General features: G+C 43.0%; 1 protein-coding gene across 1 annotated transcript in view; it reads right to left on the bottom strand.

Annotated features, from left to right (window-relative positions):
• LOC143025428 (1-acyl-sn-glycerol-3-phosphate acyltransferase gamma-like) overlaps positions 1–25,195 on the bottom strand; it is a 51,828-nt gene extending 26,633 nt beyond the window's left edge. Inside the window, exons 1-5 of the mRNA XM_076185088.1 lie at positions 25,040–25,195; positions 17,527–17,672; positions 17,171–17,362; positions 13,147–13,316; positions 6,724–6,885 (exon numbers count right to left, since the gene is read on the bottom strand). Of these exons, the coding sequence (XP_076041203.1) occupies positions 6,724–6,885; positions 13,147–13,316; positions 17,171–17,360 (522 nt within the window). The 5' untranslated portion in view covers positions 17,361–17,362; positions 17,527–17,672; positions 25,040–25,195. The remainder of the gene's footprint in view (positions 1–6,723; positions 6,886–13,146; positions 13,317–17,170; positions 17,363–17,526; positions 17,673–25,039) is intronic.
• Positions 25,196–27,576: the final 2,381 nt, after the last annotated feature.

Raw genomic sequence — 27,576 nt, 5'->3', positions numbered from 1 at the left:
CAGAAAAATGTAATTTTCGCAGGAAAATTAATTTTTCCCTGATACAAACCTGAGGTACTCCTTACCCAAGGATACGCGGCGCGTTTCTACCGCTAACACTGTGTGTGCTTGAAAACACCTCACTCCGAGGGTCTGGGCAACCATTATCCTCAGTAAGGGGCCCTCCTGGGGCAAGGGGGGCCCCCCCTCCCCCCGCAAGGGTAGGAGGGTAGAAGCTCCATTGTCTGAGCCAGGTATGAAATTAGTCACGAGGGTTGACAGGCCAGGGAGAAGGAACTACTAGCGGGGTGGATGAGGAGGGCCATTAGAGGTAAGGAGTACCTCAGGTTTGTATCAGGGAAAAATTAATTTTCCTGCGAAAATTACATTTGTTCCGAAGAATACAAACTCTTCGGTACTCCTTACCCAAGGAGACTTGGACTTAGGGGGGAAGGAAGTATTTGTCTAGCCTGGGAAACCCTCGTAAGGAGAAAATGTAGAGTGCTAAGATCTGCGTTGACCAGACCCTTATACATTCCCCGAAACTGTGAAGGGCACCTGGATCTGTTCCCAGAGTGGAGACAGACAGGGCATACTCACTTTGTACCCCTTGTAGGGCTCGAACTGATTCCCTTGGAATGCTTGAGAGCCCTCGGTGAGGTAAGGGAATGTAGGAGTATGAGAAGGACTTGAGATAGGTATCCCCGTGGTTGCCGATCCAGAACTTGGATGAGGCTTCAGGGTTGGCTGTGTGCCATTGGTACGGGGTATGTTATCTCAGGACTTCTTGGGCAGCCACTATGGGGCCTAGAGAGAAGGTCCCTAAGGATTCCCACATGACATCTTTGAGGTAAAAGGAAGTGAACGTAGTCTGGGACTTCCATATACCTGCTTGAAGGACCTGGTTGACTGACCGATTCTTTCGGAAGACTAGGGAGGGTCCTATTGCCCTGAGGTCATGAGCTTTTGCTCCAGGGTAATCCGTGGGGCTCGGGCGACTCGATAAGAGATGGCATGCAACTCCCCGACCCTCTTGGAAGACGCCAGGGCCAAGAGAAAGACTGTCTTCAAGGTGAGGTCCTTGAAATTAGCATCTCGGAGGGGTTCGTAAGGGGGGCCCCGCAGAGCGTTGAGGACTAATGCCACATCCCATGGAGGAGAAGTGATCTCCCTGGGGGGGCATGATTTTCTGAAATGTCTGAAGAGCATGGAAATTTCTGGAGACAGGGCTAGATCCATGCCCTTCAGAGAAAACACCTGATTAAGAGCTGCCCTATAGCCCTGCACTGCCGAGAGAAGTGGAAGAAGGAGGCAATCAGAGGAATGGTGGCTTGCTCTGGGGCTATTGCTCGGGAGTGGCACCATTCTGCAAAAGCATTCCACTTCCCTTGATAAAGGGCAGCTGAGGAAGAGCGAATAGGGGAGGACATGTCTTCTGCCACTTCTTTGGGGAAACCCTTCTCTAGGAGGATCCGGACCATAGTCTGAACGCGTGAAGTGCCAGGGCTGACGGGTTCTTGTGCCAGGCCCCGTTGACTGGTTGATGTAGAAGGTCGGGTCTTCCCTGAAGGGCCAGGGGCTCCTCCACTGCTAGCTCGAGGGCGTCTGGAAACCATGGGGCTTCCGGCCACCAGGGAGCGATCAAAGTCATCCGAAGGTTGGATGCGGTTCGTACTCTCTGGAGCACCTTTTGGAGCAAGGGAAACGGTGGGAAAGCGTAGGTGTCGAGGTTGTCCCAGCTTTGCAGAAGAGCATCCTCTCCCGCTGCCAGCGGATCCGGGAGAGGGCTGAAATACACCGGGAGCTGGTGGTTCCATCTGGTGGCGAAAAGGTCCACCAGAGGGGAGCCCCATTTGTTGATGAGGAAGGTCGCCACTTCCGGATGGAGGGACCACTCCTTCTGCTGAGGTGGTCCGCCCAGACATTCTTTTTCCCCTGGGATGTAGCGAGCTCTGAGTGTCACTTGGAGGTTCTCGGCTAATAGGAGGATCTCCATAGTGAGATGGCAGAGGTCCTGGGAGACTGTGCCCCCCTGCTTGTCGATGGGGGGGTGGTCCTTGGCCTCGAGCTAGAGACGGCTGTTCTCTCGATGGCTCTGTTGTGTAGCAACTGGTTGGTGCTAGTGATTGCCGAGTCCACCACATCCGGGGGAATCAGTGTGTGGGTGAGCAGGGGGGCCCTCCTCAAAGGAGCATAAATCTCCCTGAGGAGGGGGTCACTGGGGTCCCCGAGGATGGTGTCTCTCCTGCGGGACTCGAAGTTGGCCCAGGACGTTGAGAGACAGGAAGCCTGATGCTTCAGGGCTCTGCTCGCGCTTGCCAAAAAAGCCTGGAGGTCGCATTCTTCCTGGGGTTGTAGTTCGGGTAAGAACTCCCTCGCCGAGGCAAGGAGGCGTTCTAGCCAGGAGTTCACCGCCAGGGACAGAGCCAGTGAATGAATGTGGTCGCTGACTTCCCTGCCGGAGAGGAGGACGTTTCGTCTGCGCAGCGACTCGGCGTCCGCCTTAACCAGCTCTGGTAACCTCGCCCGGATCGAGGCTGCTCTGAGGGTTGACCCCGATAGGGTGTAGAAGCGCTTCTGGTGTTCCAATGGGACCGGAAGCCAACGCGCCTTCTCGGTCGTCCTTGTTGCGAGAGCGTCGGAGGCCTGTGCCATGGCTCTCGCCGTCTGCGTACTCCATGGAAGGTGGAGGGGAGTAGGCTGGGCTTTCTGAGAGTTGGCCGTCATGAAGATGTCAGACTCGAATGTGGCTTCCTCTTCTTTCGGGGGGCCCAGTCGATTCGCCCTCCGAACCCTCGCGAGGACGTCCGAGAAGGAAGGTGGGACCACCATCGAGGATTCCGACTGGGAAACGGGAGGGGAAAGGGAGCGTGCCCCCCCCCCCCTACGGCGCTGTGGACATCGTCGTCGGCGTAGGAGGGGTCGGCACGGGCAGAGAGGAACCGCACGCTACCATCCTCGTCACTGATGGGTTCAGGGGGGGGCTGAGCAAGTGGAAGCTGGTCGAGGGGGGGGCTGAGCAAGTGGAAGCTGGTCGAGGGGGGCCCTTGGGGGCGGAGACTCCTCACGAGCTTCCGTGCGGTGCACGAACCGCGCTTGAGAAGCGCGGAAAAATTCCCGTTGGGCCTCCATCTGTTCCTTCAACGTAGTGACGAGTGAACAGAGAGTGGGGAGGAGGTCCGGGGAATGTCCTCTTGGAGGGTCCCGCCTGGGTGCGGATGGTCCGGGAGACGCCAGGGGGAGACTGCCTCCTCTAGACGAAGCTGAGTCACCTACGACGAACACGCGTGTGGGTACACCTCGGGCTTCCTGCCCACCGGGCATAGAAAGAGTTCCGGTGATGACCCGGCTCGTCTGACGAGAGGTGGAAGGGGTGGGACTGGGGGTCACCCGAGAAGGAGAAGAGGCTGACGCGCTCCGAATCTCCGAACTCGGTTCCTTTGTCCGTGGGGGGGTGGAGCTGCCAGGTAGCATCGCGGGGCCAGCGGACGCAACCGGGAAAAAGCTCGTACCCGGGGGGTAGTTCGCGGGGGCTAAAAGCGCGTGCCCGTCGAAACTAGCCCCCCTTTCGGCAGGAACAGGAGACAATTTAGCCTGAGACTGACTCGGGGCGGCTATTGTACAACCTTTCCGTTTACTACGCTTAGGAGGGGGGAGACAACTGCCCGCGTCCTCCGCCGACGTAGCATGCCTTCTCTTTGTGTCGGGTGAGGGGGGAAGCCATCTGCCTCGCCCGCGTATTTTGACCCGTGGCTGCACCTTCCGGTGAGCATGAAAATACGCGGACCACTGCTTATCACCCCATTGAGCGCACGTAGTACACGGGGATGAAGGGGAACATTCCAGATTCCGACAATGGATACACCAAGAGTGTGGGTCCACAGTTGTCGGTGGGAGAAGAGCCTGGCAGCGAAATTCACCACGGGCGAAGGCACACATGCAACACTAGGACCAGATTCCATACTTACAGAGAAGCGGAGAATACCCTGTGGAGATTAAAGAGAGGGATAAAGGGAGGACAGGGGTCTCAAGCGCTTCCAAGCAGGGGGAAGGCGGCGATGCAGGACGTTCCACACAAAGGACGCCGTTGGAAGGGTGTAGAAGGCCGATGCCGATTGCGTTCGAGATAATCGAACGATCCAAGCAGGGGGAAGGCGGCGATGCAGGACGTTCCACACAAAGGACGCCGTTGGAAGGGTGTAGAAGGCCGATGCCGATTGCGTTCGAGATAATCGAACGATGCGGGATTGGCGCAGGAAATTAATTTCCTGATACAAGCACGGGAGCGGGGAAACGGTCCCCGAACTGGACTTCAGTGTTAGCCGGACTGTGAGAGATGTTGACTCGATCGCTACCGCTTAGACAATGGAGCTTCTACCCTCCTACCCTTGCGGGGGGAGGGGGGGCCCCCCTTGCCCCAGGAGGGCCCCTTACTGAGGATAATGGTTGCCCAGACCCTCGGAGTGAGGTGTTTTCAAGCACACACAGTGTTAGCGGTAGAAACGCGCCGCGTATCCTTGGGTAAGGAGTACCGAAGAGTTTGTATTCTTCGGAACAAATGGAAACTTAAATAAAAAAAGAGAAGAAAATATGAAAGTAAAAGTGGCATACACACATATTGACGGTATGATCTCTGGAATTAATTAACTAAACGACTATCTGGAAATAGAGAAACCTGATATTATGGGAATTCTGGAGACAAAACTGAAAGGCCCTCTATCAACAATTATGGTGGGACAAGGTCTATACAACCACTGGGCCAAAAACAGAACAGACAAACAGGGAGGAGGTGTCATGATATTGGCCAAAAAGGGTTTAAATGTGACAAAGATAAATGAAGGCAAATATAACGTGGAATCAATTATGATTAAAGTTGTAAATACATACATACATATACCAAGGCTTTTCCCCCTTACAAGGGGGGTAGCCAAAAAGAAAAAGGAATAAAATCACTCACAACCATTCCATCCCTAAACACACTCCACTCCCCTCCACCCTCCCTCATATCTTAGCACCTCCTGAATGACGGGTCATCCCTGTGCCTTGTCCACTGCCCTGGGTCAGAGGCAGTCTCACAAGGCACAGCACATCCACAGAAAGGCCGCTTCATTAAATCAGCGACCCCCCCCGCATAAAAGGAGAAGACGGGGAGAAATCCCTTTGGACTGTGTCAAATTTTGCTCACACATACTAGCTCATCCCCCCACCCATTCCACCTCATGCATCACAACCTCATCCATATACAACCATTCATCATTCACCCATCTTCTGTCCTCTCCCGAAGAGGGGTTGCGTATAGATGATACTCTTATCTGAGCACCTGCACCTTATATTAGTTGTTTGTTTGTTATTGTTTGTTTATTATTATTTGCTTGATTTTTATTTAATATTAGTTATCTGAGGCAAAGAGGAGAGCAGGTGTGAAATGGGGTAAGAGTATGACAGAAAATTTTGAAAGTAATAAAAAGATGGTTTCGAAAGAAATAAAGAGAGGAAGAGGAGGCATATCAAGTAGAGAAGAAAAGGTAAAAGGTGGTGATAGAGAGATGATAATGGAAGAGAAGCATTAAGAGGAAGATGGATAGAGTATTTTTGGGAGTTGCTAAATGTGGGATGGTTTGGACACATGGAAAGAATGAGTGAAGAAAGACTAGTAAAAAAGGTATGGAAGGTAGATGTGGAGGGAGTGAACACGAGGGGGCGACCTAGGATGAGATGGATGGTTGGGGTGAAAGGGGCTTTGAGGAAGAGGGGAATGTCTGTTGAGGAAGGACGGGAGAGGACAGAAGACAGGGGTGAATAGAAAATGGTTGTATATGGATGATATTGTGATGCATGAGGCGGAATGGATGGGGGGGATGGGGGGTGAGGTAGTATGTATGAGGAAAAATTTGATGCAACCCAAAGGGATTTCTCCCCATCCTATCCTTTTCTGCATGAGGGGACGGAGAGGGGGGTCACCGATCTAATGAAGCAGCTTGGCTGTAGATGTGCTGTGTCTTGTGACACTGCCTCTGACCCAGGGCAGTGGATAAGATGCAGGGATGACCTGTCATCCAGGAGGTGCCAAGATAAGACGGAGGGGAGTGGAGTGTATTAGGGATGGAATGGGTGGGAATGGTTTTTATGCCTTTGTTTTTTAGCTACCTCCCTTGTAAGGGGGAAAAAGCCTTTGGTATATGTATGTATGTATTAGTCATCTGTCAATTTACTATCATTTACTATTTATCTGTTTATTATTTAACTACACCTATGCATATATTTGTTTTACTTATTATCATTCATATTATTATAATCTTTATTTATTTTTCTTTAATTTATTTATCATTATTACATTTTTTGGAATAGAAGAAAGAGAATGGAAGGTGGCACAGGACAGAAAGACATGGCGAGACGCTTCGAAAGCAGTTATGGATCACCAAGTGGCCCGAAGACCAGCGGAGTAAGAGTAAGTATTACATTTTTTTCCGCATGCAACCTAGTTATGGACCAAAAGGTCTCCTGTTGGCATGCTCCGCCTTTGTAATCCTTTGTAAACTACTGGCTCATCTACTTCCCTCCACTCTCACTAACTCTAAACCCCTGCCTAGCACCCTTGCATTTATCTCCTTCACAACTTCATCCATACATATGTTGAACAACTATGGAGACATTATACAACTCAAATGCAGCCCCACCTTCACCTTAAACCCTTCATTCCATGAACAGACTACCCCCACCCACTCATACACCGTGGTTACTCACCCAGACAGGATATGGGTAGTCAAAGAATTCTTGCACTTGGTTGTGCATGATACTCTGGTCCCGCTGCCAGTTGCGGTGTAGGAATATGACATCTGACATCGACCAACCCCATCCAATGGTTGGCACATACTTCATCATGTTCTTGACAAACACTTTAGCTGCCTGTATGAAAGAGAAAGAAATGCACCTTTTAAATCACCAATGACAAAACACTAAATTTCCAATCCAAAATAATATGTATTAGAAAATGAAGAAATAAATTCATTTCAACAGATGATGAAATGTATTCAAACATGGGAAAAATGGGGAGAGGAAGAGAGGATGGGAGAAGAAAGATTTTCTCATGGATATTACCTATCAAAAGAGAGGGGAGAGGCTGGAAGATGGTGGATGGATGGGGGGAGAAGAAAGATTTTCTGAGGGGGACTTCGTCAAGGATGCGTTATGTCGCCCTGGCTGTTCAACTTATACATGGATGGGGTAGTGCGAGAGGTAAATGCAAGGGTAGTGGGTCAGGGATTGGAGATGGTTAAAGAAATTGGAGAAAAGTGGGAGGTGAGCCAGCTGTTGTTTGCGGACGACACTGCGCTTGTGGCAGGATCGGAGGAGGGATTGAGGAAGTTGGTGACAGAGTTTGGGAGAGTATGTGATAGAAGAAAGCTGAAGATAAATGTGGGTAAAAGTAAGGTGATGAGATGTACAAGGGGTGAAAGTGGCAGTAGACTGGAAGTGAGCATTAAGGGAGAGCGACTGGAGGAAGTGGATAGTTTTAGATACTTGGGTGCAAATGTGGCAGGAAAAGGTGGAGTGAAGGTGGAGGTAGATTGAGATTGAGAGAGGCGAGTAAATGCCTTGGTGGTTTAAAAAGTGTAATGAGGAATAGACACTTGGGAATGGATGCTAAGAGGAGACTATATGAAGGAGTGATTGTGCCAACAGTACTGTATGGGGCAGAAACATGGAACATAAGAGAGGAAGAGAGAAGGAGTTTGAATGTGTTTGAGATGAGGTGTCTGAGAAGTATGATGGGGGTTGCTAGGCTGGATAGAGTGAGAAATGAGGAGGTGAGGAGGAGAACAGGGGTGGAAAGGGAGTTGGGAGATAGGGTTGATGAAAGAGTATTAGGATGGTTTGGACACATGGAAAGAATGAGTGAAGAAAGACTAGTAAAAGAGGTATGGAAGGCAGATGTGGAGGGAGTAAACATGAGGGGACGTCCTAGGATGAGATGGATGGATGGGGTGAAGGGGGCTTTGGGGAAGAGGGGAATGTCTGTTGAGGAAGGACGGGAGAGGACAGAAGACGGGTGAATGGAGAATGGTTGTATTTGGATGATGACGTGATGCATGAGGTGGAATGGACGGGGGGATGGGGGGGTGAGGAAGTATGTGTGAGCAAAATTTGATGCAGCCCGAAGGGATTTCTCCCCGTCTTCTCCTTTTATGCATGGGGGGATGGAGAGAGGGGGGTCGCCAATTTAATGAAGCGGCCTTGCTGTGGATGTGCTGTGTCTTGCGACACTGCTTCTGACCCAGGACAGTGGTCAGGGTGCAGGGATGACCCGTCATCTGGGAGGTGCTAAGATAAGAGGGAGGATGGAGGGGTGTGGAATGTATTCAGGGATGGAATGGGTGGGAATGTTTTTATGCCTTTTCCTTTTTGGCTACCTCCCTTGTAAGGGGGAAAAAGCCTTGGTATATGTATGTACTATCTATCAAAGTTATGGAGAGAGGCTGAAGGGTACATGTGGCTTTAGAGGCTGAAGGGTACATGTGGCTTTAGATACTTAGGGGTACATGTGGCAGAAAAGGGAAGAGGGGAGGTTAGTGTGCCAATAGCCATCTAAGGCAATTTTTGAAAGTTGTGATTTTTTCACCTACTTTGGTGGAATTCTGTATTGTGTTGAGACACTATTATGTGCAAAGTTTAAGGAGGATTAGTTAATATTTAGTGGTGGCATAATGACTTTAAAGTTTTCTATCTCTTCCCACAGGTCATGGCTACCCGAAAAAAAAGTGAGATTTGGTTGGTAGGACATAGCATAGAGTGCATAACTGGTGCCAAGCTCCGAAGCCGTGGAGATGCCCTCCGCCCCTTTTCCTTCTATCACAAGGATCAAAAGAAAACCATTCCTGACAGTGCTGCAGAGGCCAAGGAAGTTTTGGACTTCTGGCTCCAAGCCCAGATTTCGGTGAGCATCAGGAGAAAGACCGTCTCCCTCTTTGAAGAGTGGAAGGTTCTGCAGAAGAGCAAGCAGAATACAGGAGTCAAGCCCCAGGAGAAGCAGATGGCATTTGAAGAAAGTCTCCCAGACCTTCTGGACATTGCCCACGTTGATACACTTGCCCTGATGACCATCAAGGAGGACAAGGACTTCCTCATGGCACAGGAGGAGAAGGGGAGACGGGGTTCCATGGCGGGGCATGACAAGAAGTTGGAAGCTGGGGTCCGTCGACAAGAGAGAATTGCTGCACGTGGTGGATATGAACGGTCGTCAATGGCAGAGGAGACCGTGGAATTGGAGTCCTCCTCGTCCGCATCCTCCAATCCAGTTCGTCCCTCCTCGACCTCCTCATCTGGTGATGAAGGAGCCTAACTGCCCAAGCAAGCAAGAATGCAAGGGACCAAGATGGTGAGGTCCCCTGATCTAGTCGGCGCGCTGGATCAGACGGGGGTCAGCAGCCATCAGGTTCTTTGAATCATAGCTGCAACGGCAAGTAGCTTGGACCATGATCCCCAGGAACTCGTCCTCAACCCGGAGTCCATCTGAAAGGCAAGAGCCAAGTACTGGGTGTTGCTGGCAGGAGAAATCAAAGAGGCATTCAGTCCACAGACTCCCCTCACCGTCCACTAGAATGGTAAAATCGTCTCTCAAGACGATGGATCTCAGGCCAACTGGCTCGCCATTATTGTCATCGGTTAAGGTGTGGAGAAGCTCTTGGGTGTTCCCAAGCTGTGTGCTGGGATGGGCGAGGCTGCTGCCACGGCTGTCTTTGAGTGTCTGGAAGATTGGGGGATCAGTGACCACGTCATAGGGATGTGCTTCGACACCACCAGTGCAAACACTGGCGAAGTCAACAGAGCCCGCACCTTACTGCAGGAAAAGATGGAGCTGCCCCTATTCTCGTTCACCTGCCATCACAATGTGCACGAACTTCTAGTTGAAAAGGGTTTTGCCTCATGCTTGGGACCCTCTTCTGGCCCTGAGATCAACCTCTTTTCGCAATTCAAGGAGTACTGACAGTTCTAACCTCCCCGAGACCTCGGCTGCCAAGAGGGAAGCCATCATCGAATCCCTGAATGCCATCATGATCCAGAAGCAGTCCCAAGATGACTACAGGGAACTGACGGAGCTCACCATCACATTCCTTGGAGGTGCTCTTCCCAAGATGACAATCCAGCGCCCTGGTGCTCCACCAAGCGCGGTGGATGGCACACATAATCTACTCCCTGAAGATATTGCTGTTCAGAGAGCAGATCACCAGCTTGGTCATGCCAGGGGAGATCTCAGGCCTCAAACGCTTCTCCTTCTTCATCTCTGAGGTCTACATCATCCGCTGTTTCAAGTCTATGCTCCCCACCTATGCCCCGACCAATGATCTCAAACTCAGAAAGGACCTCCTGAAACACCATGATTCTCCTCTTGGAAAGGCATGCTTCAAGGTACTGAACCGTCATTTCTGGTATCTGAGTGAAAACCTGATCGGCCTGTCCCTCTTCAACCCGCGGCTCTCTCCCTATATCAAACAAGCCATCCTGCACCAAGAAGGAGCGGAGAAAGCCCCCAAACAAATCAACATTCCAGAAGAGAGTGTAACAATGGCAACGCTGTCTTTGTTTGCCTCTAAGAGGTCTCAACGTCTCCTGGATATTCTCAGTATCTTGCCGGACTTCCTTTCCACAAATCCGCGGAAGTGGGAAGAGGAGAAGACGTTTGGTGATGCCTGCCGTCTCATACAAGGATTGCGTGTGGCCAATGACACAGCAGAGCGAGGGGTGGCACTGATGCAAGCATTCAATCTTCACCTGACGAAAGATGAGGAACAGCGCCAGTTCCTTCTCCAGGTCAGTGAAGACCACCGGCACCACCAGCCCAGCACCTCCTCCAAGGAGACCCTCCCCTGGCCAGCATGGCGACATTGAGTGGGGTGGTCTCCCATCATACCCCCCCCCCCCAACACCGAGGAGCTAATACTGTGTGTGCACAGTGCAGAGAGACCAGCGGGGTGCTGGAGGAAGGAAAATTTGGCCAAAAAAAGGGCAGAATATTGCTATGAAGCACTTGAAAAGATGACTTCCCTTACATAGCTGAAGGTGGAATTACAAAATTGTCATCCGCCACCTCTAAACATCACCCATCCATGCTGAAAATTTGCATGCAGTAGTTCCTCAATATAATGCAGAATCCCAATAAAAAATGATAAAAATTCCAACTTTTGATTTTTATTGGCACCCTAGTGGAGGTAGATTGTAGATTGAGAGAAGCAAGTAAATGCCTTGTGGGATTAAATAGTGTAATGAGAAATAGACATTTGGGAATGGATGCTAAGAGTAGATTGTATGAAGGAGTGATTGTGCCGACAGTACTGTATGGGACAGAAACATAGAACATATGAGAGGAAGAGTTTATATGTGTAAGATGAAATGTCTGAAAAGTATGGTAGTGATTTAAGCCGGATAGAGTGAGAAATGAGGAGGTGAAGAGAAGAGTGGGGATGGAAAAGGAATTGGGAGATAGGGTTGATGAAAGTATTGGGGTGATTTGGATACATGGAAAGAATGCATGAAGAAAGATTAGTAAAAGAGGTGTGGAAGGCATAGGTGGATGGAGTTAACAGGAGGGAGCGACTGAGGGTGAAATGAATGGATGGGGTAAAAGGGGCACTGAGAAAGAGGGAGATGTCTGTTGAATAAGGAAGGGAAAAGACAGAAGATAAGGGTGAATGGAGAGTGGTTGTGTATGGATGATGTTGTGATGTATGGAAGGGAGTGGGTGGGAGATGGGGGGTTATGTAGTGGTTATGTGTGAATGATATTTTGATGCAGTCTGAAGGGATTTCTCCCCATCTTTTCTTTTTCTGCATGAGGAGATGGAGGGGGGAGGGTCACTGATTAAATGAAGTGGTCTTACTGTGGATGTGTTGTGCCTTGCTACGTTGCTTCTGATCCAGGGCAATGGGAGAGATGCAGGGATAACCTGTCATCCAGGAGTTGTCAAGAAAAGAGGGAAGAAGGAAGGGAGGGGTGGTGAGCGGGAGTGGAATCATAACTTTTGACTTTGGCTACCTCCCTTGTAAGGGGGAAAAGCCCTTGGTATATGTACTATCTATATACCAAGGGCCTTCTTCCCCTTAAATGGGCTTGGACAAGTGCATGGGTTTACCCATAGTGCCAACTTGCGTCAGACCATATATGTACCCCACTTCTTTGTTTATTTGATTAGTGTGTCTACCAACCCCAAAGCACTTACCTAATAAACAAATAATGTGATAGTGTGTTTTACATTCTATCTGAGGCTGCTTAACTACCTTTTACCATCCACTCGCTCTTCATCCATTTTTTCCTTTTCTCTTAGCTCCTTATGAATGAAGGGCCATCCGTGTCCCCTCCCCACTGCCAGGATTAGCTGTGCAGCAAGGCAAAGCACCACTGCTTCATTACATGACTCCCATCATCCACTCAAGAATTTGCAGAACAAGACAAGAAGAAAGCCCCTTTGGGTCGTGTCAATTTCTCCTTCATTCACAACTCTCCACTCATACCTATCTCTTGCCATTTTCCTTTCCTCCTCAACAGATATTCCCTTTGTACCTAAACCCCCCTTCACCCAATCCATTCTCCCACTGTCAATTTCCCCCACAAGTTAACATCAACCACCTCTGCCTTTCACACACCTATTTGCTAGTCTTTTTTCACTTATTCCTTCCTCATGCATAAAGATCTATGCAAGAGCGGGAAAGCTGTTGAGAGCAGTCAAACGTATTTACAAGAGTTGAGTTTGTGTCAGGGCAGGGAATGAAGAGAATGAATGGTCTGAGGTGTGAGTGGGGCTGTGCCAGAGTTGTGTAATGTCAGCATGGTTGTTCTGCAAGTAGATGGATGGGGATTTGGAGCTGGTAAGAATGGAAGGAAGTGGGAGGCATCAGTTGTCTGTGGATGACACTGCATTATGGGTGGGTCTGAGGAAGGCCAGGCAGCTAGTGGTGGAGTTTAGAAGGAGACATTCAAGTAAATGTGGACAAAATTAAGGTGGAAAGATGAAAATGACAAAGGCATCATCCACATGAACACTAACCAACCAGAAGTATGGATAAAAAAATCATCAAGTAATACAAATGACTGGAAACAAACTAATAATGAAGAAAATTAGGGTGCAATGGTGTCAATGGCACAAACGTTGACCTTGAAATATCCAAGACTTACGCCCAGCACACCACTCCTGTCTGCTGCAATCCAGCCCATCAACCAATCAACCTCAAATGTATGGTTCATAATGATGAGGGCATGCTCATTACCCCAATACTGGTAGCCATCTTCTGATGTGTATACAATGATGTCTGAGCCTGACCACCATTCTGCTAGAAACAACACCTCTGCAAATACAATTATTTAATTAGTCTTCTCAAGAATGAGGATCATAACAAATGTACAGCATGGACTACTATATTTACATACATAAATGTGTATACACACACAATTGTGTGTGTGTGTGCATTTACCTAGTTATACCTAGTTGTATCTTACTCGTGGTGTCCCATCCCTGTATCTCACCATATCTAATTTGCTCTTGAATTCTTGTATTGTTTTTGCACACACTATTGTGTGTGTGTATTTACCTAGTTGTATTATACAGGAAGGGGAGCTATGCTCATAGTGACATGGCTTTGTATCTCACAACATCTAGTTTATTCTTAAATTCTTGTATGGTGTTTGCACACACTATTGTTTCATCCAAATTGTTCCAGACATCCACCACTCTGTGTGGAAAACAGGTTTTTTTTTTTAGATTTCTTCTATAACTATACTTTCTGAGTTTCTTTTCATATCCCCTTGTTTTTCTTTTATCTTACTTTAATAAATCTTCTCTGTCAAAGACTTCCATGCCTTTCATGATTCTGTAAATGGCCAATAGATCACCTCTTTCTCTTCTTTTTGTTCCTGGGTCGGTAGTTCCAGTTTAGACAATCTTTGCTTTTATGTCAATTTTGAGTGTTGGTGCCATCTTTGTTGTTGCTCTTTAGATTCTTTCTATTTTCCTTATATTCTTTTTTGTACTGGGTGTCCATAGTGTTACAGCATACTCCAATTTTGGTCTAATCAGTGTAACTAGTATTTTTTTTTACCATTACCTCATCCAAATAATTAAAAGCCACCTTTATTGATCTTAGTAAATTGTAGGTTTCTCTGACTATTTTGTTTATCTGCTTGTCTGGGGACATGTCTTTGGTGATAATTACTCCTAGGTCCTTTTCAGAACTAACTTTCTTTACTTCCTTCGCACTGATTTTATATTGTCCTGATATATATTATATACACACACACACACACACACATATATATATATATATATATATATATATATATATATATATATATATATACATATATATATATATATACATATATATATATATACATATATATATATATATATACATACATAATATATATATATATATATATATTTTTTACTTTTTCCAAATTCCATTATACTACTACTTAATGTTGAAGTTCACTTCCCACTTTTGACTCCATTCCCAGGTCTTTTCCAGGTCTCTCTGTAGTGATTCACAATCTTTTTCTGTATTTACTTTCTTTAGTAGTTTTGCATCATCTGCAAAGAAGTTCATGTAACATATATAGCAAACATTATCGGAGCCAACACTAAACCCTGTCGGCCTCCATTTATCATTTCTTCCCAGGTAGAGTTTTTATGTCTGAGCACCACTCTCATTTTTCACCCATGCATGAAATTTTCCATCCATTTAAACAATTTTCCATGTACACCTGTTGTTTAGAGTTTTCTTAATAGTTTGTTGTGTGGTACTTTATCAAATGCCTCTTGTAAGTCTAGGAAAGCACAGTCTATCCGTCCCTTTCTCACATTATATCTATTAACCTTGAATAGAAACAGATCAAATTTGTGGCACATGACCTTCCCTGTCTAAAATTGAAATGTTTCGGATTTAGTATATTCTCTTCCAGATGTTTAGTCCATCTACTTTTGAAGACTTTTTCACAAATTTTTGCTATTGTACTTGTACGGAAGACTGGTCTATAGTTTGTTGAGTCTTCCTTGTCTCCCCCTTTATATATTGGCATTTTTCCAGTCTTGTGGTACCTTTCCTTCTTTGAGTGAGCAATCTATTATCTTATATGTTTTGTCCATAAGTTCATCTATACATTCTTTTAGTATCCAGTTTGCAATTCCATCTGGGCCACGTGATTTTCTGACATCAAGGTTCATTATTTGGTCACTAATTTCTTTGTGTTTGTGCATGCATATAGATAAATATATCAATCAAGCAAGCCATTGCCCCAGGTCTCTTGCAGGAGACCCACTGCTCCCAGATAACCAGGAATGACCACCAGATTGGCCCATAAGTCACTCAAGGAAGGAGGGTTGCCATATAAACATGACAGCTGGTCCTGTTCTAGATGTGCTGTCTTGCTGCATTGTTTCTGACCCAAGAAAAGGGTGTCCCCCCTACTGTACCTTTGAACCTACTATTCCCCTGAAGAAAAACAGGATATATATATTTCTTTTAGAAAATTAATACCAAAATTTAACATGTATACTGCATTTCCTAGTTTATAAGGCACATCTATATACAAGATACACACCTAGTTTTGAAGATTTTGAGAAAAAATAATTACTGGAATTTAGAGGGAAAATGTTGTTTCTTAAATCTATTGATACACATTTGTAAGATGAATTGTAAATTCCACTTTCACAAAAAAGAATGCTATATGAAGATACATATATAACAATCACTGTCTGTGATCCTCTTCAGTGTAAAGAGGATCAATGACACTGATTGTAATGTATGTATACTGCATTTACCAGTTTATAAGGCACATCTATATAGATACACACCTATTTTTGAAGATTTTGAGAAAAAATAATTACTGGAATTTTGAGGGAACATGTTGTTGTAAAATGAACTGTAAATTCCATTTTCAGAGAAAAAAATGTTATCATTGAAAAGGGCACTGCTATGTCTGTGGCAGTAGCAATGGAGATAACATACTCATGGTCATATGAATGTCAATATTGATCAAACACAATTTGTTTACTTAATAATAGTGATACTCCCATGTAAAATTACTTGTTTTGGTTGCCTCCTTAAGGGCTATCAGAAAAATTAAGCTGGAAAGTCTAAAGTACAAACACACAATTAAGTAAATTTAGTAAATACAGTGGTTATTGAGAGTAAGGCAAAGCCAGGATAGTGCAGAACTGTAAGGACGACAGTGCAGGGTGTGCTAACAGGAAAGAATGATTTCATGAAAGCCCACAAATACACAAAACTTTTACTTTGTGATAGTTGTGGCCTTATCAACAATCAAATCTATGGATGTTAAGGAATAACTATCTACCCTCAATTATATGAGAAAAAAAAAAACTAAAAATAAATAATACTAATTCTCCATAATTTGGGATTTCCAACAATATCCTGCTAACTGTGGTTCCACTTCATACATATACACAAATATTTATACATACATACCAAAAACTTTCCCTTTTATATGGTGGATGGCCAAGTCAAAGCAACACCCTTCATACATACATATAGCAAGGGTTTTTTCTTCCTTACAAGGGAGGCAGTCAAAGCAACACCCTTCATACATACATATAGCAAGGGTTTTTTCTTCCTTACAAGGGAGGCAGCCAGAGTCAAAGGCATAAATCCACTTCCACCCATTTCATCCCCACATACTCCACTTCCATTCATCACCCCTCCCTCCCTCTTTTCTTGGCTCCTTCATAACACCCTTCATAAACAATTAAAATTCATTTAACACCCATCCCACCCCATATAACTAATGGACAAAGGGCTATCCTTGTCCTCCATCACATGGTTTGAACCAAAAGCAATACATCAAAGGTCTAATAGCCCGAGCTTGTTTACCACACCTCTTCCTCATAAAGCAACCCCTCTACACCCTCATCCACTCAAAATTATTTATGAAACAAAGGAGATAGGAACTTAATAGAAATGGGTTTGTGCAAATGCGCAAACTCACATAATGGGTGGACACACATAACATGTGACTAAGGAGTTATCATTTTTTTTAGAAATCTATTGTATGGCTCTGGGAACACTGCCGGCTACTATGGGCCCATGGATTTCCAGTCAGTAAAACTTGCAGTGAGTTTAATGTCATTATCATTATTACTATTATTATATATACACAAACATTACAACAAGTCTCCAGAACTCACGTGACAGAAGTGAGTAGAGTAGGTAGTAGTTGACTGAGCGGAACAGAGCTTTATTCAAGGGGCGCAGTGTGATGTACAGAATGAACTGTAGAAAATTGATTATAATTCCTGAGATGAAGAAGGTGACACATAGGAGGAGATGCAGGAAATACCACCTACGGATCTTCGTGAAATCTTCTAACTCCCACATGTCTGTCATGAAAAGAAAGAAAAAGAAGAAAAAAAAAATCATCATCAACAACCAAGCTGTGAAGATTATCAGTGTGGTCTCACATTACAAAATCTTGAGATTCATTCTCAAGATCAAAGGTAAATACAAGTAACACCAGCACCTGCTTTATTAGAAGCATGCCTACCTTTATTTGCTTGGGGTGGAAGAGAACAATGGAGATGATGTAACTTGAGCACAGTGCCCACCCAACTACCACCTTATCTTGCCCGCGTGAAGGACTGACCCAAGTCCTCAACTCAACACACACAAATGCTATTTCATTCTCAGCTCCTGAAAAATAAATTACACCTTAAAATTAAACTCTAGTTTAATGTTATACTTGTTTCTTGTATGACATACATATCCACACTAGTAAAAACAAATTAAAAAGACAACAAAATAAAATCAGCAAGCACTGACAACCTAATCTGTGCTCATTTCAAGAGGCATACTGATAAATTGATAACATATCCTATCTCACACAACCCACTTAATATAGGTGCTTAAAGGACAAAACAATTATGCTGTCTGTTCATGCCTAACTACAAGTAAGGTTCATGGTCAGATGTCACAGCACGATAATATAACTAAACAGTTTGTCTTAAAAATTGACCATTATCTTTATATCTGACAGTTACCTAACATTCATTTGTAATCACTCAAGTTCAGTTACATACATACATATACCAAGGTCTTTTTCCCCCTTACAAGGGAGGTAGATGAAGTCAAAGGCTCCCACCCACCCCAACCCCAAACACCCTACTCACATTCACCCCTCCCTCCCTCTTTTCTTAGCTCCTCCTGGATGATGGGTCATCCCTGCAAACCCCTCAACTAGTTTCTAATTAAAAGAAAATATTGATCACTACTACAGGGCAATCAAAAAGAACTGACCACCAACAGCAAAATGCTACCTGAAGAAGCATTTACTGATGTCTACTTTCCACTGGATGACAAACAATAGTTACTTTGACATTTCTTTCCTGTTTTTTGTGAAATAGGATCTGCAAACAATACAATAACATGTTTTAATTAAACACAAAGTTCTGTTATTTCACTATCTTGTTACTTGTGACATAGGTTGGAGTGAAAGTGACTTGAACCCTGCCTTACAATTGGTTTAAATTAAATTTCCAACTTAAAAAAAGTCCTACATACACAGGCATAGGTGCTCCTATATTGTGAGGTCTACTGCCATATGTAACCTACCCAGGTGCAGCCTCAGGTCTACCGCATTCCTCCAGGATACTCCCTGCACCTGTCCATCAAACATGTGACCTGCCCAACTTCATCGAAAACATGACCTGTCCATATAAAAGGAAGCAAATGGAGCTCTTAAATTAGCTTCCTCCTCTGCCTAAAATAGTTAACATCGATTGAGGGTATTTCAAACTGTTGATGAAGGAGGTTTACAGAAGAGTCATTCTGACAGTAGAAGCAGCACTTGTCTTTTTAAGAGAGCACAATCTCTTGGATACAGTTCAATAAGCAGATCCATGCCATAAATGTGGTTCTGTTATGCAGGAAAAAAGAGAGCGTAATACTGGAGGAGAATTCAAGCCTGCGTTACGTTGCCCTTGAAAGGGGTGTCAAACTACATGGTCTGTTCATACAGGAAATAATTTTTTCCATTATATGGACATGAACAACAAATTGCACTGCAACCTGAGCCTGTGTGAAATATCAGAATTAATATTTCTTTGTATTGGATATACCAATGTCCACAGTAATGACTCTTGCAGGAAAATCTGCCAATACTGTAACAGACTGGTTCAACATGTGCCGAGAGGTGTGTACAGCCACAGTTTCTCATAAACGACTAAGAAAGATGGTCGGGACAACAGATAACCCCATCCAAATTGATGAGGCAAGATTTGGTGGTTGACAGAATTACAACTGAGGAAGGATACTGAATGGAGACAACACTCCTCTCTCCAAGGACAGTGATGCAGAACAAGAAAACAACAGAAACCATGGGCATAGAATTGATGGGCCTCGGGTTTTTGGTCTTAAACAAGGTTTAGACTGTCAGTACTTTTGGGTGGAACGGCATGACCTCAACACTCTAATCCCTATTATTGACAGGGAATGTGCATATGGTTTGGTGATTCATTCAGATGAGTGGCCTGCTTATAGCAACCTAAATGCCATTGGGTACCAGCATTCTACAGTGAACCACCTACAACATTATGTGGATCCAGTAATGATTCTGAAGAGAATGCGAGGTGTTGGTTGTCAGCTGTTCCAGTCTCATCTTGATAATTTTTGCTGGAAGGTGATGTGAAATAATTCCAATGATCTATTTGTGTCATTCTTAGAAGATGTATGAAGTGTGTATTGCTACAATAAATGTATGGAAATATATGATAACATTACCTTTCTTCCTTTAATATGAATGTAATCAGAAATTCAATTAGCTAAGTCATTCCTAGGATATGTACAAAGTATGTGCTTAATTGCTAAAGTAAATGTATAGAAATGTGTGATATCCATGAGGGATGGATAATTCAGCGGTAGACCTCACACTATAGTACTAACAGGAGGTAGATCTCATGCTATAGTGTGGGAAACCTCACACTATAGCATCATTCCAGCATCCTCTGAGATGGGAAGTTCATGACTTTAAATCAAACTGAATCATAATCTCATGGGTTATTTCTGCATATATTATACTCAGGCACCTCCTGCTGTCATACGTGCCACCTGCTACTCAGACAAATGTTGATTGTCCTGTTACTATTCCTCCATCTTAGAGTAAATAGGTCTACTTCTCCTCTACACTTGCAGTACTTTATTGGTTTGCAGTAATTTACCCTGACAGAGACCAATGATGGTACCTACATGTGGTGGTCCTGCAAGATCAACAGCAAAGCTACCCAGCCTTTTTTTTTTTTTTTTATATATCTTCTAAGGCATGAGCTAGTGAAGCATTCTTGTCAACACAATGCAGTTCAGGATGTATCTAGTCTGTCATGTTCCATGATGCGTCACTGATACAAAGGAATGTGGATGTGGCACCATAAACCACATCCTAGCTAGAGCCATAGTGCTCGCCTTCTTAGTAAATTGATTATATTATTAGGTTACCTTAAATTAGATAATAAGATGGAGGATTATAAACATATGTAACTCATGAAGATTAACTAGTTGCAGGAGATTTGCAAGCCAGTGGCGGAGGAATACACAAATGAAGCCTCCTGCCCTCAGAGGTCAGAGGGCACATAAACAAGATGACACTACGAAGTAGTATTCTTGTTATTGTACTTACCTTGTCCCATTTCTTTAGTTAGGTAATGATTGAAATTTTGTAACCCTTCTTCACACACAAAGAAGTAGAAAGAGTGTGTGGAGCTGGGCAAATAGAGATAGAATAGGCTTATGTAGGCACACTGGCACCTGTCCTTGGGACTGATGTTGTGCAGTCATGGTATAGGTTAAGATGTGCAGGCACTGGCCTCTCTCTGACTACTGTGCTTGTACTCTGTTCATACCCAACTTCATTTAAGTCATTAATCATTTGTAAATAATGTAAATTAAATAATTTTTGCACATAACCACTTTCACTATCCATGTGAAGTTGAGAAAACCTAATACCAAGGCAAAATATCACCTTGGCCAATGAATTGCAGGAACTGTTTGAATCACGGCAAAGATTTGATACATCAACACAAATACAAATGCTAATCCATGACAAGTATTTGTAATTTAAGTATGGACAGATTGAAAAGTCCACCACTGAAGCAAATTTTGATCTCTACTCCAGGATTGGTGGGTGGAATTTCATGAAGTATGGCTACATGGTACAAGGAAAACAAAGCTGGATCAAGTTCACATCCTTGTTTTAACTTATTCATGATTGGTAACTCTTCACATATATACAGTATATTGTTATTGTATAACACTTGCCCTATCATGCCAATGTGTAGTGCTTGCATTAGTGACATAAAATCATCAAGGCAGCTAAACTATCTTAGGACCATCCACATAACAGCATATGGCACAGTATCAATGGCCTTTTCTTCTTCATAGAAGACAATTAAGAAATGTTTCTATTGTTCTCTGCACATTTCCTACAACAGCCTTGTGCAGAATGTCATGCCAACTGTATATCTAGAGAATTTGAACCCACACTAAGATTTAGGCAAAATTTCCTTGGAGATGATTGGAGATGCCTGAGCAGAATCCTGGCAAGAACATTCCCTGTGATGGAGAGGAGGGTACGAGGCAACAATTTCCACACATGAAGTGATTTCTTTAAAAGACTGTGATGATGAGAGCATTCTTTAGGTCAGCAGGTATGTTTTGGGGTTCCCACATTTTCAGGATGAGGTTGTATTGTTTTTAACCTTTTCAATACGAGTCAAATACTCGCGGGCAGCATCAGCTGCCTCAGGTACAATGATTCAATGATGCACCACAATACTTGCATTTATCAAATATAAGATTACAGATGTATTACTCAACTTTTTTTCACCCTGAATAATAATAACCACAATAAAAATGATCAAGCCAGTTCACAGAATATGGGGGTTACTCAGCCACAACTACAAAATAAATATAATCAAGATGCTGACACAGGCATCCTCATTTACCCACTTGCGCCTTATGACGCCTATGTAGGCATCATCATATGGAAGAGGTCAATGTCTGGCATCCATTTTGGATCAGTTCTTCAGGGATGTTTAGGCCTGGTGGCTTCCTTAGTTGTATCTTTGTGATGACATTATTAAAATCACACAAAGACAATACCAACACACAAAAAAGTAAATTTCTTGAACTCCTACGTATTTGAACAAGGTAAGTTTGAACTAGGAACTTGGTAAGAATAGGCCTGGCCACAGAAATAAACTGCCTCAGATGAAATCATTACACTGATAGAGGGGGTACATGATTGAGACATTCAAACTGATGCATGGCTATGAGAACCTTCCATATACAAGGTTTTTAAGAGGAACACAAATAATTTACGAGGGCACTCGCTGAAACTTGATAAACCGGACCACTGGAGGACAACGCTCAAAGGAAATTGGTTTGCCGTCTGGATTATTGACAACTGGAATGCACTCCCTAAGAGTGTAGTTCCAGCACCGATGATTGCCACATTCAAGGACTGTTGCGATAGACATGCCAATATTTTAAGACCTTAATATACTGGCTGACAAGTCTTTAGAAGTTCCTTCTTATTTCCCCACCACTTGTCCATAGGTGAGTGACACTGAACACCTCATTGTACACTGCCCCACCCTAGTCATAGGCACACAATATGATTCTTCTTCCTTGTGTGACTTATGGACCAATTGAGTGATTGTCAACATTTACCTGGGAGCCATGGATCTCCGACAAGAGAGGGTTGGGTAAATAGATTGATTATTTTTCATATTGTATTGATCAAGTATCATTGCTGACACCCAGAAACTATTGTCACTGAACAGTCAAAACTGCCTATGATCCTTAGTGCATCTGATAATCTATGATAGTCAATTTGTAAGTTATTAGCAGTTGCTAACAAGTTTATCAAAAGAAATACAGCTGTTGCAATCAAAACATCATACTAATGAAGGCTCTGCCCTCACTTGGTGAAGATCTTGCCTACAGGGGTAATGCTGCTGAGCCCCTGGTGAATCACACAGCCCATACAACAAAGGCAAATTTTTGCTAATGCACCCATTCTTCTTTGAAAGATTTTTTCTTTCTTCTTTCAATGAATCTGGCTTATTTCTGTCAGGAATTCATTTCGTAAAGGAGTTGTGGGTAGGGTTAAAGACATGCAAAATGAAAAAATGTCCAACATAAATCTATTCCATTTCAGTACTCAAGTAATTCAAATTAATAACTCCAAGTGACAACATGTGTATAGGTCATGTCTTAAACAGAGGCATAACTATTTAATTGTCAGGGATATGACAGGCGTAACAGTGGGATCCACTCTATACCACATTCCTAAGTTCCATACTGTCAAACTTCATGAGAAATCAACCCAAGTGAGATCACTCACATACAATGTCTATATCCAGATCACAACCCTGCATTAAAACAGTACCAAGAATTTGAAAACCAAGTACCAACACAACACACTTGTTCAACTGTTCCTCAAATAAAAATAAAAATAATAAGGTCTGGGTTAAGTGAAGTTAAGATAGCATAGGTTATATTAAATTAGGTAGGTTTAGATTAGGGAACTCATTCCATAATGTCCATTACATGGGAACAGAAAAGGAATTGTTTTTAGAAGTGCACACCTACGTAATATAGCAATGGGAAATTAATTATAAATTTCATAATTTATAACACATCAATGTAATATGTGATTTTCTTGGCAGAAATCAATAACAAAAAAGTTGCTAAAACCAATTTATTAATGAACAAAGTCACGGAGGTTGATTGATATGCCAAGGTCAAAGAAATGAAAGGATGATAAATTCGCCTATTCTAACCTAAGCTACATTACCTAACCTAACCTATATTTAGTAATTTGGTACCTCAAATTCCAAAGATCATCCAGGCCATCATAGTCATCATGGATGCTGACAGCCCGATTATTGTACCCCGGGCAATTAACTGACGACAGCAGAACCCTGTGTTCTCTCAAATAGTCCAAGAAAGTCCTACTGTCCTTGTAACAGCATTAATTAATGTCACCTGGAGTTGGAGAACACCCAGTCCATGACATGAATGCCATTGTCTGACAGTGATTGGACTTGACAGACAATAACATGGCGCCTAGACTGTACTGTATATGAGATTTGTTCGTTAGTATATTTGCTTGTAGCAAGGTTTTTTGTTTATTTTCACCATGAAAATCAAATATTTAATATTATGTTCATGTATTATTATTCAAAAAATATTTCATTTTCCAATGCTATATCACATAGGTATGCACAACTAAAATAATACCCAGAAAAACAAGTCCCCAAAACAGCAATCGCAATCATCCCAATGGCCAGACAAGACACCAAATGCCCAAGATGCAACTATTCCATGGAAGAGCACTTAGTACTACACTACACTTCACTCACTCCAGAGGGCAACAAAATCTCTTCACTGAATGATTATGAGTTGAACCAGTGGCCGTAGCCGGTTTCCTAGGGGCTGCGGGTCGGAACCGGAGCAACAGATTGATCGATTGATTGATAGATCGAGCACCGTCATTCACAAGCCCATAATTACTATAAAGCAGCTCTATTTAATTGTTTCAGGAGCTGGACAAAAGTGCATTTTATACAAATATTAAACATTAATGACAGACGACACCTATCGAAATTCTTTTTTATCCAGTAGACTTAGCGACATTAAGTAACGCTACAAGTTTTTTAGCAGTTCCAATTTTAGAATATTACATTGGTTGCTCTAATACTCATTAACTATAACTGTACATCTAGTCCATACAAGCTTTGGAATAACTGGACGGTGTTCCCAACAAAATAACCTTCATATACGTGTAATACGCCTTGTTTACACTAATTTTTGTTCCTTGTGGATCATCACATCGAATCTGTCGTTCAATGAAACTGGGTACGGTAAACTAGCTTAGTTTTTGTCAGTTTTACATACTATTAACGTAAATTACACTAAAATCCGTATATATGTTACAAGACATTACACAGTGCCCTCTAACCCGTATTAACTTAATCCCATATATAAAGTCTGAACCTACTTACTTCATACAGCATCTCCTGCTTTCATTGGTCCATCAGCTGATTCTGCACGCGATCCGCACTGCGCATAGATACGGTCCTAGATGAATAATACGAATTAATCTTTTTCTATTATTCGTTGTTTTGCTACAGTTATCATACTAATATACTCATAATTTAATAATTAGTTATATACGTTGGTACATCATGAAATAGCTATCTGATTTAGCGTATCCGTGAAAATCCTTCAAAAAAACAGTCAATATAACTGTATTCATAGTTTAGATACAATGTTTTCTTTGTCGCACGTAAATTATATTAAATAGGAAAATTGACAGCATTCTTTCAAGAGTTACTCTTATAACGAAAATGTCTTCTTTATATAGCATAATATAACAATTAGTAACCCTGTTGACTTTTAGTAAACAATTCTTTATACTCGTTTGTGTGTGTTGCCAGGTTGGTGGTTTTCTTCCTATGTGAATTTGAAGTATTGTCTGTTTGTTTGATTTATCTTGCAATCATAAACACAAATATGAAAACACATTGTGTAAAATTGCGAGGATGCCACTAAAAGCATTTGATACTTATTGCCACTGTGGTCCTTTTAAAAACAAAGAATCCAGATATGTTTAAAGAAGAAATAATATAACTAAGAACAGAAAATGTTAATCAAGTACTCATAATAAAAATCATTGACATCACTTATTATGAAGAGAAAGAAAAATGCGTATAAAGCTAGGATCAAAACATGTATAGTAAGCTCTTACATACAATAACCTTTGACATTTCTCATTATGAAAGGAAGAAAACCTATTGACAATCTTATGTTATAGTCATAATAATTATAACAAAATTAAAACCACTAATAGTATGATACAATAATGATATTTATACTGATATTGACAACTTTACATAAGAAACTAGTACAAGCAAAAACTGATTAGTACTACAATAGTTCCAATCACACACGGAAAAACACATATAGTACAGTAAGCATGAGAAGAGAAAAAAAACAAGCATTAGAAGTAACACCATTATATATAAGAAACTTGATTATGAATAAAAGACTCCCTATTTCTGGCTAACAACTGAGAACAGAGAGATTTTTAACCTGATCTTAAATCCTCTCTTTGTTGGTAAGACTAATGTTTGAAGAGAGGTTATTCAATGGTATAATACTAGTGTGATTAAAGCTGTTTTTCATAGAAGTCAGTGTCTGTGTGGTTTGAATGTGGTACGGATATGGGTGTACAGTTGGCACCCCGACACGGGGTCAAAGGTCACCGTCTAGAAGGAGGGTGAATGGGCGTTGGCTGGTGTGCGACCCCAGTGCGTATGTGAAGGTGTATGGGTGAAGGTGCGAGTGATCGAGGCGCAGTAAAAGAAAAATGGAGATAGTATTTAGCTAGCATAGGATTAGGTGGCGATGCGAGTGAAAGAGAAATTAGAGCAGAGTGTCGCATTACAGGAACTAACGCGTACAAGGTAAATGATACGTCGCTCCGTTATTAGAAGCTATCTAGGCATGGGCGAAACGACTGTCATGAAGGAACCGTTCAAAATGAGCAACATTAACCGGTATCACAGACGTCGCGAGCTATATTGTCCTTAACCTAGAAAGCGTTGCTATGGCCATCTATATAGAAATAAACGATAATTACAGCGAGTAACAAAAAAAAAAAAAAAAATCCTTGTTTCTGGCAACTAACTATTATTTTCTGATTCAGTATGTTTCAAATCGTTGGAAAATAACTGTAATTTTGAAATTTGGGTTTTTTGTCAGTAGATCTATTTTGTTGAAATAATATTATTATGTTTAACCCTATATAGACATCTGAGACAGATCTGTAAAATCTTCAAAATTTACTAAATATTTATCGAAACAAGTACTTGAATGACAATATTGTCAAATCTGTAACGTTTGAAGGAGTTTATATCATGAATTGGTAACTCGTACTGCAGAAAAACAGCTTCAATGAAAAATATAAATCAGTGCGTCAGTAGATGTGGAAAGCGGTGCCTCGTACAATTGTGGACTAAGACTTCTTAGCGAAATTTAATGACCAGAAGTGGGAGGTAGAGTGGTACCTGAAAAAGTCTCACCTCTATTGAAGAACAAAGTCGATTGCTACGAACAAACTCTCGGAGAGGTGGTAAGAGATGACTTTGATGTTGAAGTAGAGAGGTGGATTCGTGAAGGAATTTTAAGTCCCTGGGAGGAGCCGGTGGAGGATGGAATCTTGCCACTGATGGCAGTAGCACAGCCAACCAAGAACAAAGTACAACCGGTGTTGGATTTCCTAGCGCTGAACCAGTTCGTGAAGTGTCATATTGGCGATGATTTTGTGTATATAACGAGACCCTACGCAAATGGCGTCAAATGAGGGGGGACGTCCACAATTGTAGATCTACGGGTGGCTTACCTACAAATTCACGTGGCGAAGAAACTATGGAAATACCAACTAATAAAATATAAAGGTACGGACTCCTACCTCGATGACATATTGGTGGATGGTATTGTTGTACCAGCGTCGGACATAGCGCAACACTTAGCTCGG

Source organism: Oratosquilla oratoria, chromosome 5 (assembly GCF_046742065.1).
Source record: "Oratosquilla oratoria isolate Oo_2021 chromosome 5, ASM4674206v1, whole genome shotgun sequence".
NCBI lineage: Eukaryota > Metazoa > Arthropoda > Malacostraca > Stomatopoda > Squillidae > Oratosquilla > Oratosquilla oratoria.
Note: the sequence above shows the minus strand (reverse complement) of the source record. Positions and strands in the feature narration are given on the sequence as shown.